Source organism: Somniosus microcephalus, chromosome 2 (genome assembly GCF_052327205.1).
Source record: "Somniosus microcephalus isolate GS21.2 chromosome 2, FLI_Smic_1.0, whole genome shotgun sequence".
In the NCBI taxonomy this organism is placed as follows: domain Eukaryota; kingdom Metazoa; phylum Chordata; class Chondrichthyes; order Squaliformes; family Somniosidae; genus Somniosus; species Somniosus microcephalus.
Genome location: NC_140988.1, coordinates 384420001 through 384437114, shown reverse-complemented (window position 1 = coordinate 384437114; position 17114 = coordinate 384420001). Strand labels below are relative to the sequence as shown.

The 17114-nt window shown below is 48.1% G+C and overlaps 1 protein-coding gene across 1 annotated transcript in view; it reads left to right on the top strand.

Annotated features, from left to right (window-relative positions):
• Window positions 1–4998: 4998 nt before the first annotated feature.
• The window catches only part of LOC147123827 (uncharacterized), a gene marked incomplete at its 5' end in the record, with an annotated part of 31533 nt that continues 19417 nt past the window's right edge, over window positions 4999–17114 (top strand). Inside the window, one exon of the mRNA XM_085967338.1 lies at window positions 4999–6012. Within this exon, the coding sequence (XP_085823464.1) occupies window positions 4999–6012 (1014 nt within the window). The remainder of the gene's footprint in view (window positions 6013–17114) is intronic.

The following is a 17114-nucleotide window of genomic DNA, read 5'->3' as shown; positions in this document are numbered from 1 at the left end:
TCTGCACCCTCTCCAAAGCAATCACATCCTTCCTATAGTGAGGCGACCAGAACTGCACACAGTACTCCAGCTGTGGCCTCACCAGCGTTTTGTACAGTTCCATCATAACCTCCCTGCTCTTATATTCTATGCCTCGGCTAATGAAGGCAAGTATCCCATATGCCTTTTTAACCACCTTATCTACCTGTTCCGCTGCCTTCAGGGATCTATGTACATGTACACCAAGGTCCCTCTGACCCTCTGTACTTCCTAGGGTCCTACCACTCATTGTGTATTCCCTTGCCTTATTTGTCCGTCCAAAATGCATCACCTCGCACTTTTCAGGGTTAAATTCCATTTGCCACTTTTCCGCCCATCTGACCAACCCGTTTATATCGTCCTGTAGCCTGAGGCTTTCCTCCTCACAATTTACCACCCCACCAATTTTCGTGTCATCTGCGAACTTACTGATCATACCTTTTACATTCTCATCCAAATCATTTATGTAGATCACAAACAACAAGGGACCCAGCACCGATCCCTGAGGTACCCCACTGGACACAGGCTTCCAGTCACAAAAGCAACCTTCGACCATCACCCTCTGCCTCCTGCCACTCAGCCAGTTTAGGATCCAACGCGCCAAGGCACCCTGGATCCCATGGGCTCTTACCTTCTTGACCAGTCTCCTATGCGGGACTTTGTCAAAAGCTTTACTGAAGTCCATGTAAACCACATCCACAGCATTTCCCTCATCCACCCCCCTAGTCACCCCCTCGAAAAATTCAATCAGATTTGTCAGACATGATTTACCCTTGACAAAGCCATGCTGACTATCCCCGATTAATCCTTGCCTCTCCAAGTGGAGACTAATTTTGTCCCTCAGAATTTTTTCCAATAATTTCCCTACCACAGATGTTAGGCTCACTGGCCTGTAATTCCCTGGTTTATCCCTGCTACCCTTCTTGAATAATGGTACTACGTTAGCTGTTCTCCAGTCCTCTGGTACATCCCCTGTGGCCAGAGAGGTTCTGAAAATTTGTGTCAGAGCCCCTGCAATCTCCTCCTTTGCCTCCCACAGCAGCCTGGGATACATCTCGTCTGGGCCTGGGAATTTATCCACTTTTTGGCCTGCTAAAACCGCTAGCACCTCCTCCCTCTCGATGCTAATATGTTCAAGTATGTCACAGCCCCCTTGCCCGATTTCTATGTCTGCATCGTCTTTCTCCATAGTGAACACAGATGCAAAAAATTCATTTAAAACCCCGCCTACATCATCTGGCTCTACACACAGATTGCCACTTTGGTCCCTAATGGGCCCTACCCTTTCCCTGGTTATCCTCTTGCCCTTAATATACTTATAAAACATCTTAGGATTTTCCTTTATTTTGCTCGCCAGTGTTATTTCATGGCCCCTCCTCGCCCTCCTAATTTCTTTTTTAAGTATGCCCCTGCATTTTTTATACTCCTCTAGGGCTTCTTCCGTCTTTAGTCTTTTGTAACTGCCAAAAGCCCCCCTTTTATTTCTAATGCATTTTTGTATATCCCTTGTCATCCAAGGTTCCCTTTGCTTGTTGGTCCCACCCTTGACCTTTACAGGAACATGTTGGCGTTGTACTCTCTCTATTTCCCTTCTGAAAGTCTCCCACTGTTTTGATGCGGATTTTCCTATAAGTAGCTGCTCCCAGTCCAATTTGGCCAGATCCTGCCTTATCATATTAAAATCGGCCTTCCCCCAATTTAGAACCCTTATTTCCGGGCCGTCTTTGTCTTTTTCCATGACCACCTTAAATCTCACCGAATTGTGGTCACTGTCGCCAAAATGCTCTCCTACTGACGCTTCCACCACTTGCCCGGCTACATTCCCCAGAATTAGGTCCAGTACCGCCCCCTCTCTTGTAGGACTTTCTACATGTTGGCTCAAAAAGCTCTCCTGGATGCACTTTAAGAATTCTGCACCCTCTAAGCCTTTCACACTCTGACTATCCCAATTTATATTGGGGAAGTTGAAATCCCCCACTATTATTACCCTATTATTTTCGCACTTTTCTGAGATTTGCCTACATATCTGTTCCTCTATCTCCCCCTGACTGTTTGGGGGCCTATAGTACACTCCCAGCAAAGTGCTTGCCCCCTTTTTGTTTTTAAGTTCTACCCATATGGCCTCATTAGAGGAACCCGCTAATATATCATCCCTCCTTACAGCAGTAATTGACTCCTTAATTAATATTGCAACACCCCCTCCCCTTTTACACCCCCCTCTGTCTCGCCTGAAGATTCTATACCCCGGAATATTGAGCTGCCAGTCCTGACCCTCCCTCAACCATGTCTCCGTGATAGCAACAATATCGTACTCCCATGTGTTCAACAACAACTTCAGTTCATCCACCTTATTTGCAAGACTCCTTGCATTAAAATAAATGCCTTCCAGCCCTGCCATATTCTCTTTTGCCTTCACATATTTGCTTTGCCTTCCCAGCTGACTTGTTTTTCCCTCTGTATTTGGCTGTAAATCACCCCCTACTATAGCTCCACTCTGTACCCCATCCCCCTGCCAAGTTAGATTAAACCCCCCCCAGCAATGCTAGCAAACCTCCCCGCAAGGATATTGGTTCCCCTCTGGTTCAGGTGTAAACCGTCCGACTTGTACAAGTCCCACCTTTCCCAGAAGCAGACCCAGTGATCCAGGAAACTAAAGCCCTCCCCCCTGCACCATCCCTTTAGCCACGCATTCATCTGTTCTATCTTCCTATTCCTATACTTACTAGCACGTGGCACCGGGAGTAATCCAGAGATTACAACCCTTGAGGTCCTGCTCTTTAATCGTTCACCTAGCTCCCTAAATTCTTGCTGCAGGACCTCATCCCTCTTTTTACCTATGTCGTTGGTACCAATGTGGACCACGACCACTGGCTGTTCACCCTCCCCCTCCAGAATGCCCTGCAGCCGCTCAGTGACATCCTTGACCCTGGCACCAGGGAGGCAACAAACCATCCTGGATTCACGTCTACGGCCACAGAAACGCCTATCTGTTCCCCTTACTATAGAATCCCCTACCACTATTGCTCTCCCACTCTTTTTCCCCCCTTCCTGGGCAGCAGGAGCACCGCCAGTGCCAGGAAGTTGGCTGCTGCTGCCTTCCCCTGGTGAGTCATCCCCCTCAACAGTATCCAAAGCGGTATACTTGTTTGAAAGGGGGATGTCCGCAGGGGTTCCCTGCACTACCTGCCTGCCTTTGTTGCTCCACCTGATGGTCACCCCCTGTGCTGCCCTACCCTGAGGCGTGAACAACTCGCTAAACGTGCTATCCACGAGCCTCTCAGCATCGCGTATGCTCCAAAATTCATCCACCCGCAGCTCGAGCGCCACAATGCGGTCTACAAGTAGCTGCAGCTGGATGCATTTCCCGCACACATGGTCGCCAGGGACACTGGCAGCGTCCCTGATTTCCCACATAGAGCAGGAGGAGCAGAACACGGGTCTGAGCTCTCCTGCCATGACTTACTCCTTTAATTAATCTAAAAATTTATTCAATACCCCAGTTACAGGTATACTCTAGGGCGCTTTATTTACCAACTGTCCTCACCACAACAGAGCCCCTAGAAATTTACCACCACAGAATTCAAGCTTGTAATGAAAAGAGAGAAATACTCACCAACCAATCACTTACCTGCTCCCTGGTGACGTCACACCCCGATTACTTTTTACCTCCCTGCAACTACCGAGCTCGCAGACTGGAGTTTGGTATGTCTCTCCTGGCCTCGCTGCCGCTTTTATTGCCGCCGCGTCTCCCACAGGTCCCGCCTCTCGCTGCCTGCCGCCGCTGCTCTGAGGCCTCTCCTGGCCTCGCTGCCGCTTTTATACCTCGCCGCCGAGTCTCCCACAGGTCCCGCCTCTCGCTGCCTGCCGCCGCTGCTCTGAGGCCTCTCCTGGCCTCGCTGCCGCTTTTATACCTCGCCGCCGAGTCTCCCACAGGTCCCGCCTCTCGCTGCCTGCCGCCGCTGCTCTGAGGTCTCTCCTGGCCTCGCTGCCGCTTTTTATCGCCGCCGCCGCGTCTCCCTCAGGTCCCGCCTCTCGCTGCCTGCCGCCGCTGCTCTGAGGTCTCTCCTGGCCTCGCTGCCGCTTTTATACCTCGCCGCCGAGTCTCCCACAGGTCCCGCCTCTCGCTGCCTGCCGCCGCTGCTCTGAGGCCTCTCCTGGCCTCGCTGCCGCTTTTATACCTCGCCGCCGAGTCTCCCACAGGTCCCGCCTCTCGCTGCCTGCCGCCGCTGCTCTGAGGTCTCTCCTGGCCTCGCTGCCGCTTTTATACCTCGCCGCCGAGTCTCCCACAGGTCCCGCCTCTCGCTGCCTGCCGCCGCTGCTCTGAGGTCTCTCCTGGCCTCGCTGCCGCTTTTATACCTCGCCGCCGAGTCTCCCACAGGTCCCGCCTCTCGCTGCCTGCCGCCGCTGCTCTGAGGCCTCTCCTGGCCTCGCTGCCGCTTTTATACCTCGCCGCCGAGTCTCCCACAGGTCCCGCCTCTCGCTGCCTGCCGCCGCTGCTCTGAGGCCTCTCCTGGCCTCGCTGCCGCTTTTATACCTCGCCGCCGAGTCTCCCACAGGTCCCGCCTCTCGCTGCCTGCCGCCGCTGCTCTGAGGCCTCTCCTGGCCCCGCTGCCGCCTTAATTACCTCGCCGCCGAGTCTCCCACAGGTCCCGCCTCTCGCTGCCTGCCGCCGCTGCTCTGAGGCCTCTCCTGGCCTCGCTGCCGCCTTAATTACCTCGCCGCCGAGTCTCCCACAGGTCCCGCCTCTCGCTGCCTGCCGCCGCTGCTCTGAGGCCTCTCCTGGCCTCGCTGCCGCCTTAATTACCTCGCCGCCGAGTCTCCCACAGGTCCCGCCTCTCGCTGCCTGCCGCCGCTGCTCTGAGGCCTCTCCTGGCCCCGCTGCCGCCTTAATTACCTCGCCGCCGAGTCTCCCACAGGTCCCGCCTCTCGCTGCCTGCCGCCGCTGCTCTGAGGCCTCTCCTGGCCCCGCTGCCGCCTTAATTACCTCGCCGCCGAGTCTCCCACAGGTCCCGCCTCTCGCTGCCTGCCGCCGCTGCTCTGAGGCCTCTCCTGACAGCTGGCATCACTGAATCTGTTCTGCAGTCACAGCAACAGAAAAGGGTAGATCAGATCATCAAACAATACAACAGTGACTGGGAAGAAATGTCAGAATGTTTGAAAGACATCTGCAGTTTTATTCAATTCTTGAGTCAATGCAGCGAGCTAGAAATGACAAAATGGTACTATACTGAAGGAAGGCAAGAGTGTTTACAGGGATCCAGCAAGGCATGGAAAGACTTCAACAAGTACAGGAAAAAATGTGAGCCTGTAAGTAAAGCTGTAGGTAAATGTGGCTCTGTCGGCATGAAAATCTTTAATGTGACGGCATCAGTACTGGCCAAACAAATGTCTAAAAGCATAAGAGCTTTTTCAGGAGCGGTGTCAGCAGTCTTTATTGCACGGGATGTCTACTCTATAATAAGGGACTCCATTGAGCTTAGCAAAGGAAGTAAAACTGAAGTTGCTAAAAAGATACGAGATGAAGCTCAGAGGATAGAGGATGCATTAAAAGCATATGAAGAAATGCATCGATTTCTAATAACCCATATTTTACAATCGGAGGCTTCCTGCATGCGCAGGCCTCCGATCTGGAGTAAATCTACGCCCTTGCCTGAGCGCTCCAGAGGTCCGGCCATTTCCGCTCCTGGGCCTCTGCTCTACAACATGAACAGGTCCCATGTATCCCAGGGGTGCAGGCGGACAGGTCCCACGTATCCCAGGGGCGCATGCAGACAGGTCCCACGTATCCCAGGGGTGCAGGCGGACAGGGCCCACGTATCCCAGGGGCGTAGACGGACAGGTCCCATGTATCCCAGGGGCGCAGGCGGACAGGTCCCATGTATCCCAGGGGCGCAGGCGGACAGGTCCCACGTATCCCAGGGGTGCAGGCGGACAGGGCCCACATATCCCAGGGGCAAGAAGGGTAGCAGGGATAAACCAGGGAATTACAGGCCAGTGAGCCTAACATCTGTGGTAGGGAAATTATTGGAAAAAATTCTGAGGGACAAAATTAGTCTCCACTTGGAGAGGCAAGGATTAATCAGGGATAGTCAGCATGGCTTTGTCAAGGGTAAATCATGTCTGACAAATCTGATTGAATTTTTCGAGGGGGTGACTAGGGGGGTGGATGAGGGAAATGCTGTGGATGTGGTTTACATGGACTTCAGTAAAGCCTTTGACAAAGTCCCGCATAGGAGACTGGTCAAGAAGGTAAGAGCCCATGGGATCCAGGGTGCCTTGGCGCGTTGGATCCTAAACTGGCTGAGTGGCAGGAGGCAGAGGGTGATGGTCGAAGGTTGCTTTTGTGACTGGAAGCCTGTGTCCAGTGGGGTACCTCAGGGATCGGTGCTGGGTCCCTTGTTGTTTGTGATCTACATAAATGATTTGGATGAGAATGTAAAAGGTATGATCAGCAAGTTCGCAGATGACACGAAAATTGGTGGGGTGGTAAATTGCGAGGAGGAAAGCCTCAGGCTACAGGACGATATAAATGGGTTGGTCAGATGGGCGGAAAAATGGCAAATGGAATTTAACCCTGAAAAGTGCGAGGTGATGCATTTTGGACGGACAAATAAGGCAAGGGAATACACAATGAGTGGTAGGACCCTAGGAAGTACAGAGGGTCAGAGGGACCTTGGTGTACATGTACATAGATCCCTGAAGGCAGCGGAACAGGTAGATAAGGTGGTTAAAAAGGCATATGGGATACTTGCCTTCATTAGCCGAGGCATAGAATATAAGAGCAGGGAGGTTATGATGGAGCTGTACAAAACGCTGGTGAGGCCACAGCTGGAGTACTGTGTGCAGTTCTGGTCGCCTCACTATAGGAAGGATGTGATTGCTTTGGAGAGGGTGCAGAGAAGATTCACCAGGATGTTACCTGGGATGGAGCGCCTCAGCTATGAAGAAAGACTAAACAGGCTGGGATTGTTTTCCTTGGAGCAAAGAAGGCTGAGGGGGGACCTGATTGAGGTATACAAAATGATGAGGGGCATAGATAGGGTAGACAAAGAGGAACTTTTCCCCTTAGTAGGGGGGTCAATAACAAGGGGGCATAGATTCAGGGTAAGGGGCAGGAGATTTAGAGGGGATTTGAGGAGGAACTTTTTCACCCAGAGGGTGGTTGGAATGTGGAACTCAATGCCCAAAAGGGTGGTAGAGGCAGGAACCCTCACAACATTCAAGAAGCATTTGGATGAGCACTTGGAATGCCATTGCATACAAGGCTATGGACCAAATGCTGGAAAATGGGATTAGACTGGACAGGGATGGATGGGCGGCGCAGACACGATGGGCCGAAGGGCCTCTTTCTGTGCTCTAAAACTCTATGACTCTATGACTATGACTATGACACAGACGGACAGGTCCCACGTATCCCAGGGGTGCAGGCGGACATGTCCAACGTATCCCAGGGGCGCAGGCGGACAGGGCCCACGTATCCCAGGTGCACAGGCGGAGAGGGCCCACGTATCCCAGGGGCGCAGCCGGACAGGTCCCACGTATCCCAGGGGTGCAGGCGGACAGGGCCCACGTATCCCAGGGGCGCAGGCGGACAGGGCCCACGTATACCAGGGGCGCAGGCGGACAGAAAGCGGAACTCTCCACCCGCAGAGGCCCTTCTCCAGGGCAGGCGAGGGTGCTGCCTGTTGTTGGGTGCAGCTCTTACTATCTGTTTTAATGTTTCTTGCCAGTTTACTCTCATAATTCATCTTCTCCCTATTATTTTTTTAGTCATCTTTTGCTGGTTTAAAATTTTTTCCCAATCCTCTGGTCTCCCACCAATCTTGGCAACATTGTAATAATAATAATCATAATCAACTTTATTGTCATTGTTAGTGCACAAGTGCAGTACAACAAAATGTAAGCTTGCGGCTCCTGAGAGTGTACATTTTGATTAGACATTTAACATACATTTGGCTTGTAACATAAACATAACCATAATAAAGTGCATTGGCAGATGTGCAGGCTTTAGAGTTTATTTGTGGAGTTCAGTAGGATGACAGCCCTGGGAAAGAAGCTGTTCCTAAATCTGGTCGTACGGGTGCGAATGCATCTGTAGCGTCTCCCAGATGGCAGGGGGGCGAACAAACTGTGGCTGGGGTGGGTAGGGTCTTTGGTGATGGTCCGTGACCTCCGTAAACAGTGTTTCTGGTATATGTGCTCTATGGTCGGTAGCCGGTAATGCGTTGGGCAGTTTTGACTACCCACTGCAGGGCTTTCCGGTCATAGGAGCTACAGCTGCCATACCACACTGTGATACAGTTCGTCAGGATGCTCTCTATTGTGCAGCGGTAAAAGTTAGAGAGGATCTGGGGTGACAGGTTACATCCCTTCAGCCTCCTTAGGAAATATAGGCGCTGCTGGGCCTTCTTCACCAAAGAGGAGGTATTGAGGGACCAGGAGAGGTCTTCCGTGATGTGGACTCCGAGGAACTTAAAGCTGTCCACCCTTTCCACCACAGCCCCATGGATGTGGATGGGGGTGTGACTTCCGCCTTTAGTATTCAATTTGATACCATCCTTTACTTCCTTAGTTAACCACGGATGGTGCTCCCATCTCTTAAAATCTTTCTTTCTTACTGGAATATATTTTTGTTGAGAGTTATGAAATATCTCCTTAAATGTCCGCCACTGCTTTTCAACTTTCTTACCCTTTAATTTGTTTTTCCAGTCCACTTTAGCCAGTTCTGCCCTCATGCTATTGTAATTGCCTTTGTTTAAGATCAGGACACTGGTTTGAGATACAACTTTCTCACCCTGCAACTGAATTTGAAATTCAACCATGCTATGATCACTCTTTCCTAGAGGATCATTTACTATGAGTTCATTTATTAATTCTGTCTCATTATATAGTACCAGATCCAAGATAGCCTGCTCCCTGGTTGGTTCCATTACATACTGTTCTAGAAAACCATCCCGGATGCACGCTATGAACTCCTCCTCCAGGCTACCATGGCCAATTTGATTTGTCCAATCAATATGGAGATTAAAATCACCCATGATTATTACCGTACCTTTTTTACAGGCCTCCATTATTTGTTGATTTATACTCTGTCCAACAGCATTGCTACTGTTCGGGGGCCTGGAGACTACGCCCGCCAGAGATTTTTCCCATTATTATTTTTTATCTCCACCCAAACCAATTCTACATCTTGATCTTCTGAGCCAATATCACTTCTCACCACTGCACTCATCCCATCCTTTACCAACAAAGCCACCCCACCTCCCTTTCCTTTCTGTCTATCCTTCTGAATTGTCAAATACCCCGGAATATTCAGTTCCCAGCCCTGGTCACCTTGCAACCACGTCTCTGTAATGGCGATCAGATCATACCCATTTGTATCTATTTGTGCCGTCAAATCATTTATCTGGTTACGAATGCTGCATCCATTCAGATAAAGAGCCTTTAACTTTGTCTTTTTACCATTTTTCCTTGTGTTGGCCTTTTTTTCTGTTACACTCTTATTTTTAACACTCTGGTTATTATTTCCCCCATCTCTATCCTGCTCTATTGCTTCCTCATTTCTCATTGACTTCTTAAATTCCCGCTCACCTGCATCCTCCCCCCCCACTATTTAGTTTAAAGCAGAAAGCGGAACTCTCCACCCGCAGAGGCCCTTCTCCAGGGCAGGCGAAGATGCTGCCTTTTGTTTTAAAGCAACCTTCTGTTGTTCACTTGTGTAGTAACAAGTTCAGTCTTCTGATTAGAATAATGTTATTCTTTAACTTCAATTTACAAGCGGAGTATCGTCACAGATAGAGCACGCGAGCATAGGCATACGTTCCAGGGCTAAGGCATGGGGGAGGTTTGGCTTGGTCGCAAAGGAGAAGGGGGGAAGCAACAGAGGAAGCTGAAGAGAGAGTCTCAACCTTAGTGACCAAGAGCTACTCACACTGGCTGGAGGTGAAGGTCAAGTGGGCAGAGGAGAGGGATTTAAGGAGACAGTTGGAAATGGAGAAGACCGACCTTTACTGTCCAGGATGGCCCTGGAGCAGTTTATGGTTTTCCCAGAGGAAAGTGCAGCCTGATAACACTTGAGGCAATCCAGCCAGATCTGGTGATTGGTGACTAAACCAGACACTCTCAAGTTTACAAAAAGAAAATACTGCAGATGCTGGAAATCTGAAATACAAACAGAAAATGCTGGAGATACTCAGCAGGTCTGGCAGCATCTGTGAAGAGAGAAACAGAGTTAATGTGCAGGATTTTCATTGGGCCGTGGAGGCGGGATGGGAAGCGTGTGGGGGGTTAAAATCCTGAAATCGGGGGGGGGGTGGGCACGAACCCATCCCGCCCCCAACCTGCCTCCATGCCAGTTTCAAAGGAGGCGGGTACCCGCCCCGCACTGGGACCCGCCTCCCCGAGGCGGGAAGGGGATTAGTGCCAATTAACTGCCTGTTAACAGGTAGTTAACAGGCAGCTTTTAGCCTAATCCCTATTTTCATTGTAGAAATGTGGGCTTCCCGACGGCTCCAAACCACGCCAAGTTAGCGAGGCGGGCCGTTGGGATGAAGGGCTTGGAGGGGTCGAGATGTCCAGTGTCCAGGTGAGTGATGGGTGCATGAGTGCAGAGGTAAGTGTGTTTGGTGTGTGTAAAGTGTTTAAAGAAGTTTTACTTACATGTACTTACCTTTACAGCCTTCCCTCCTTCAGGTCTCGGGAGTCCCTCATCTCACCGGCACAGAAAGCAGAATGGCCACGATCTGTCAAAATTTGCAGCATTCAGCTTTCTGTTCTGGGGAGATCTCTAAATCATCCTGAGAGGAAGGAATTAACTTGGAGTACAGATTGTCAGTGTTTGACAGCTTCAAACAGCTGTCGAACGCTAATATTTCATCTGTCAAAAGCTCTTGACAGATGAAATGTCAATCTGTGACGTCACCTGTTGCCGGGTGGCCCTTAATTGACCTGCTGAGCCCGCTGGGTGGGCTCAACAAGGTCAATCAAGTGAAAATCGCATGGGTTGGCTAGAACTCGATGGAGGCGGGACTACAACCCCAAAAGTTGTAGTCCCGCCTCCTACCCGCCTCCTCAATGAAAATCCAGCCCAACGTTTCAGGTCGATGACCTTTCGTCAGAGCTGGAAAAAAGTTCAGAAAAGAGTTCTGATGAAGGGCCATTGATCAGAAACGTTAACTCTGTTTCTCTCTCTACAGATGCTGCCTGATCTGCTGAGTATTTCCAGCATTTTCAGTTTTTATTTCAGATTTCCAGCATCCGCAGTATTTTACTTTTGTGTAAGTCACCTAGCCTGGGAATCACTTGTTTCTGAAATTGGAAATGGAAGATAAATTGATAGAAATGAAATTGAACATTGACAAAACCTGTCAGTTCAACAATACTGCTTTTTGGATTTTGGGATAATTTTGAAATAACAAAATGGACTCAGGCACTATATATTGGGTTACTTTTGGGAAAATAAAAGATACTCTAAAATAATGATATTAAAAAGTGTTAATAACTGGGACCAAGTGAGAATGCTTGATCTATGTTTTCAATCTTAAATATTGTACTAGACAGTAAAGTTCCTCCAGGGCCCATGAATGAGATATGAATGATCATTAATGGGATGTGTAAAATGGAGCGAGGAAGTGATTGATGGTGTGAGATAGAAACAGGAGAATTACACCACCAAATGGAAATTTTCCAAACTTTCTGGTGAAAGTCAGGAAAGTGTAGTTAAGAATAGTAAATTGATAACTTTCTCTTGGAGACATTTGTGTCCCTGCCTATAATGAACTTTTTAAGAAAACTGAATTTTATAGTCCGGCCTCTACCCAAGACATCGGGACCATGCGGTGGAAGATGAACAAAGACCTCCAGACAATCTTTTGATAAGATCACCTGGAAGCCCGAGAAGGCTTCGGAGGGCACGTGTGGCATGATATTGAGATACCGGTATGAGTTTGCAAATGTGATTCGTTACGTATGAGGCAATTACCATCCGGGAATGTGTGGTGAATCTGCACTGAAGAACAGGTCTCAGACATGCTCAGTTACTTGACAACAGCAAGACATGAAATGGTTAATGTGGCTCAGGAGAGCGAGACAACTTTTAAAGCATTGACACATACTCCATCGAGAAACTATCTAATTAATGAAACAATCAGAATAGAGTTAAACACACTGGTACCTGTTCGAGGGATTGAAATTGAAATTGAAGTGGAGAGTTACATGGAATGGGACAATTGAGGGCCATGAAGAAATCATTTTTAGTAAGAATTATCCACAAGATGGATATGAGTAAAAGAGAGATCTGGAGAATTTTTAAGTTCATTGATTTGTTGATTAGATGTTAAACTGTAATGTCACTTGAAATGATTGTAAGACTGAATTTAACTGTGACTAATAATTGTGTTTTGTAGGTAACAGAGCATAGGAAAAACCAGTATGAATCCAGTATGAGGTGATTTTTGGTGGTGCCTCCTGTGTCACTACTACCGCAACTACCATGCTTTATGGGTCTAACAGGACCTGTCCCATCAACCAATATGTTTTACTCAATATCAAAACCTATGCTCAAGTGAAACTGACAGTAAATGAGATACTTAAGTATGAGCTGCACAATTATGTGACACAATTCGGATACGACATTTCCCTGTTGTCTGAGGGTTTCAGTGAGCTTGTGATGTGACTGAACTCCTCCCTAAAGCATTTTTATATTTTGGAGCAAGACAACTCGAGAATAGGTTTTGAAATTGACAGCATAAGGAACGATTCACACTGGTGGGATATTGAGCTTAATATATCAGCACACCCTTAGGTTCGTATTATTTCACACGCTCTGGTAGTTCTCCAACTTGTAATGATAGTGTATTTGATATATCTATAACCTGTGTAGTAAGACTTTGATACATAAGCCAATTGTATGCTCATGCCTATGAATAACCAGCACCAACAATTTAATTGAGCACACTGAAAGAGAAGATCCGAAGCATTGTAGAGGAGACCCCAGGTGGGGTAACATCAGGAAAGATAGAAGAAACAGAGGATATCCCAGGCGGGGCAGAATTGGAACACCGGAACAGTGAATTGAATTTGAGTAAGGGGTCAGATCAGGGCCATTACTGCCAGATCATATGATGCAGCAATAGGAACAGCGGGCGGAGCAGAAATGATAGACTGGGACGCACTAGAAGGCAAAACATATCAGCACGGCCGACATGATGGTTGGGGAGACCCCGGGGTGTCCTCCATCCATGAGGATAGGCGGTTGTCGGCCCCTGTGAGGGTCATAGTTAGCACCCAGGCCTATAATGAAAAGGGGGATAAAACCTCATTTGAGAAGCACTCCATTCCCCTCAATTAGAGGACTCCAATTTGCAGCAACACTAGTCAGAGAATAGATTGAAGTAGACGAGGAATCAATGTTTAAAACATTTCATCCTCGAGGGGCTTGTACGAAAGGCTGATATTTAGAGATATTTAGTAGGCGAGAATCATATATGTATAACTTCAAGTGTAGCCATTGACCAAATAATATTACCCATAATTACTCCTGGGTAACTAAAAAGCTAAGACTTGTACAAAATGCAGCTGCAAAGACAGTCAAAAGCAGTTTTGACTAAGTTCTGATAACAAACAGCCATAGGCTGCGAGTGAAGGTTAAATTGCTAAATAACATATTATGATGCTAAGTAGAAATTAGAATTCGCTTAACAAAACTAATTGCAAAGATATTTTAAAAATAATTAGTATAAGGACATAAAATGAGAGAGATCATGGAGCTAAGGTATTTATCTGATAGTTTAAAGTGAGATAGTTTGGATACCTCAAGACTAGTGAAACAGCGCTGTTATGGGCCCTTGTTATAAAGACCTTGTACCAGGGAGGCTATGAAATGAAAGAGATATGGTAAGTTCCAATGGGGTGAAAAACTATAAACAAGATAACAAGACAGTGGGACAGGGTTGACAGAAAAATACTGGAAAGGCGGGATTCTACCTTAGTCTGAGTGACAATGGTATTTTGACCATTAGAACTAATTAAAAAAGGTGATTTTGTTAAAGACCATATATGGACACTGGCCTAACCAACTTTTGATAAAAGGGTTAAAACCTCGATACTCAAAGAACAACTTTACACAGACTTACTGCGAGAACAAAGGAACAGACTTACGACGACATCACCTGTGTCCAAGAGGTTCCAGAGACCGAGGGCTGCGAGCTACTCATTAAAACTATCGCCTAATATTAAGTATTAATTACGCTGTAAGCTTAATAAATCTGATCTATTGCTCAAACATACTGGCTGCTGCCTATTTGTGTCGTGTCCAAGAACTCTGAGTGGTCACTTGACCGACTCACACCTTATTAACCTGTGTCGCTATTTTTAGTGATTTGTGTATTTGTACTCTGAGATCCCTTTGCTCCTCTACTCCATTTAGATTCGTATTTTCCAAGTATAACGGGAACTCCTTATTTTTCATACCAAAATCTAATGCCTCACATTTATCTATGTTGATATTAATGTCGTCTTGTAATTTGTTGCTGTCCTCCTCAGTATTTTTTTATTCATTCCTGGGATGGGGGCGTTGCTGGCAAGGCCGGCATTTATTGCCCATCCCTAATTGCCCTCGAGAAGGTGGTGGTGAGCCGCCTTCTTGAACCGCTGCAGTCCTTCTTTGTAGCGGTTTAGTACAACTGAGTGACTTGCTAGGCCAATTCCGAGGGCAGTTAAGAGTCCACCACATTGCTCTGGGTCTGGAGTCGCATATCGGCCAGACCGGGTAAGGGCGGCAGATTGCCTTCCCTGAAGGACATTAGTGAACCAGATGGGTTTTTACGACAATCCGATTGTTTCATGGTCACCATTACTGATACTCGCTTTTTATACCAGATTTATTTAATTAACTGAATTTAAATTCCCCAGCTGCTGTGGTTGGATTTGAAGTATTAACTATCCCCTCCAATTTGGTACCGTCCGCAAATTTAGAAATTGCGTTTTTGATTCCAAAGTCTAAATCATTAATAAATTTATAAACTAAAGGGTACAATCTTAAAGTGGGTGCATGAACAGAGAGACCTGGGGGTATGTGTGCACAAATCGTTGAAGGTGGCAGGGCAGGTTGAGAAAGTGGTTAAAAAAGCTTACGGGATCCTGGGCTTCATAAACAGAGGCATAGGGCTGGATTTTATCAATGGAGGTGAGTAGGAGGCGGGACTACAACTTTCGGGGTTGTAGTCCCGCCTCCATCGAGTTGTGGCCAACCCACTCGATTTTCACTTGATTGACCTTGTTGAGCCCACCCAGCGGGCTCAGCAGGCCAATTAAGGGCCACCCGGCAACAGGTGATGTCACAGATTGACATTTCATCTGTCAAGAGCTTTTGACAGATGAAATATCAGCATTTGACAGCTCTTTGAAGCTGTCAAACACTGACAATCTGTACACTAAGTTAATTCCTTCCTCTCAGGCTGATTTAGAGATCTCTCCAGAACAGAAAGCAGAGGCTGCAGGTTTTGACAGCTCACGGCCATTCTGCTTTCAGTGCCGGTGAGATGAGGGACTCCCGAGACCTGAAGGAAGGAAGGCTGTAAAGGTAAGTAAAACTTCTTTAAACACTTTACACACACCAAACACACTTACCTCTGTACTCATGCACACATCACTCACCTGAACACCGGACATCTCGAACCCTCCCAGCCCTTCAGCCTGACGGTCCGCCTCGCTAACTTGGCGTGGTTTGGAGCCATCGGGAAGCCCACACTTCAGGGATAAAAATAGAGATTAGGCTAAAAACTGCCTGTTAACTACCTGTTAACAGACAGTTAATTGGCACTAATCCCCTTCCCGCCTCAGGGAGACGGCTCCCAGCACAAGTCGGGTACCCGCCTCCTGGGAAACGGGCATGGAGGCGGGTTGGGGGCGGGATGGGTTCGTGCCCCCCCAATTTCACGATTTTAACCCCCCACATGCCTCCAATCCCGCCTCAACGGCCCGATGAAATTTGAGACCAGAGAGTGCAAAAGCAAGGAAGTTATGATGAACCTTTATAAAACACTGGTTCGGCCTCAACTGGAGTATTGTGTCCAATTCTGGGCACCACACTTTAGGAAGGATGTGAAAGCCTTAGAGAGGGTGCAGAAAAATTTATAAGAATGGTTCCAGGGATGAGGGACTTCAGTTACGGGGATAGACTGGAGAAGCTGGGGTTGTTCTCCTCATAGAGTCATAGAGTCATAGAGTTTTACAGCACAGAAAGAGGCCCTTCGGCCCATCGTGTCCACGCTGCCCATCCATCCCTGTCCAGTCTAATCCCATTTTCCAGCATTTGGTCCATAGCCTTGTATGCAATGGCATTTCAAGTGCTCATCCAAATGCTTCTTGAATGTTGTGAGGGTTCCTGCCTCTACCACCCTTTCAGGCATTGAGTTCCACATTCCAACCACCCTCTGGGTGAAAAAGTTCCTCCTCAAATCCCCTCTAAATCTCCTGCCCCTTACCCTGAATCTATGCCCCCTTGTTATTGACCCCCCTACTAAGGGGAAAAGTTCCTCTTTATCTACCCTATCTATGCCCCTCATCATTTTGTATACCTCAATCAGGTCCCCCCTCAGCCTTCTTTGCTCCAAGGAAAACAACCCCAGCCTGTCCAGCCTCTCTTCATAGCTGAGGCGCTCCATCCCAGGTAACATCCTGGTGAATCTTCTCTGCACCCTCTCCAAAGCAATCACATCCTTCCTATAGTGAGGCGACCAGAACTGCACACAATACTCCAGCTGTGGCCTCACCAGCGTTTTGTACAGCTCCATCATAACCTCCCTGCTCTTATATTCCATGCCTCGGCTAATGAAGGCAAGTATCCCATATGCCTTTTTAACCACCTTATCTACCTGTTCCGCTGCCTTCAGGGATCTATGTACATGTACACCAAGGTCCCTCTGACCCTCTGTACTTCCTAGGGTCCTACCACTCATTGTGTATTCCCTTAACTTATTTGTCCGTCCAAAATGCATCACCTCGCACTTTTCAGGGTTAAATTCCATTTGCCACTTTTCCGCCCATCTGACCAACCCGTTTATATCGTCCTGTAGCCTGAGGCTTTCCTCCTCGCA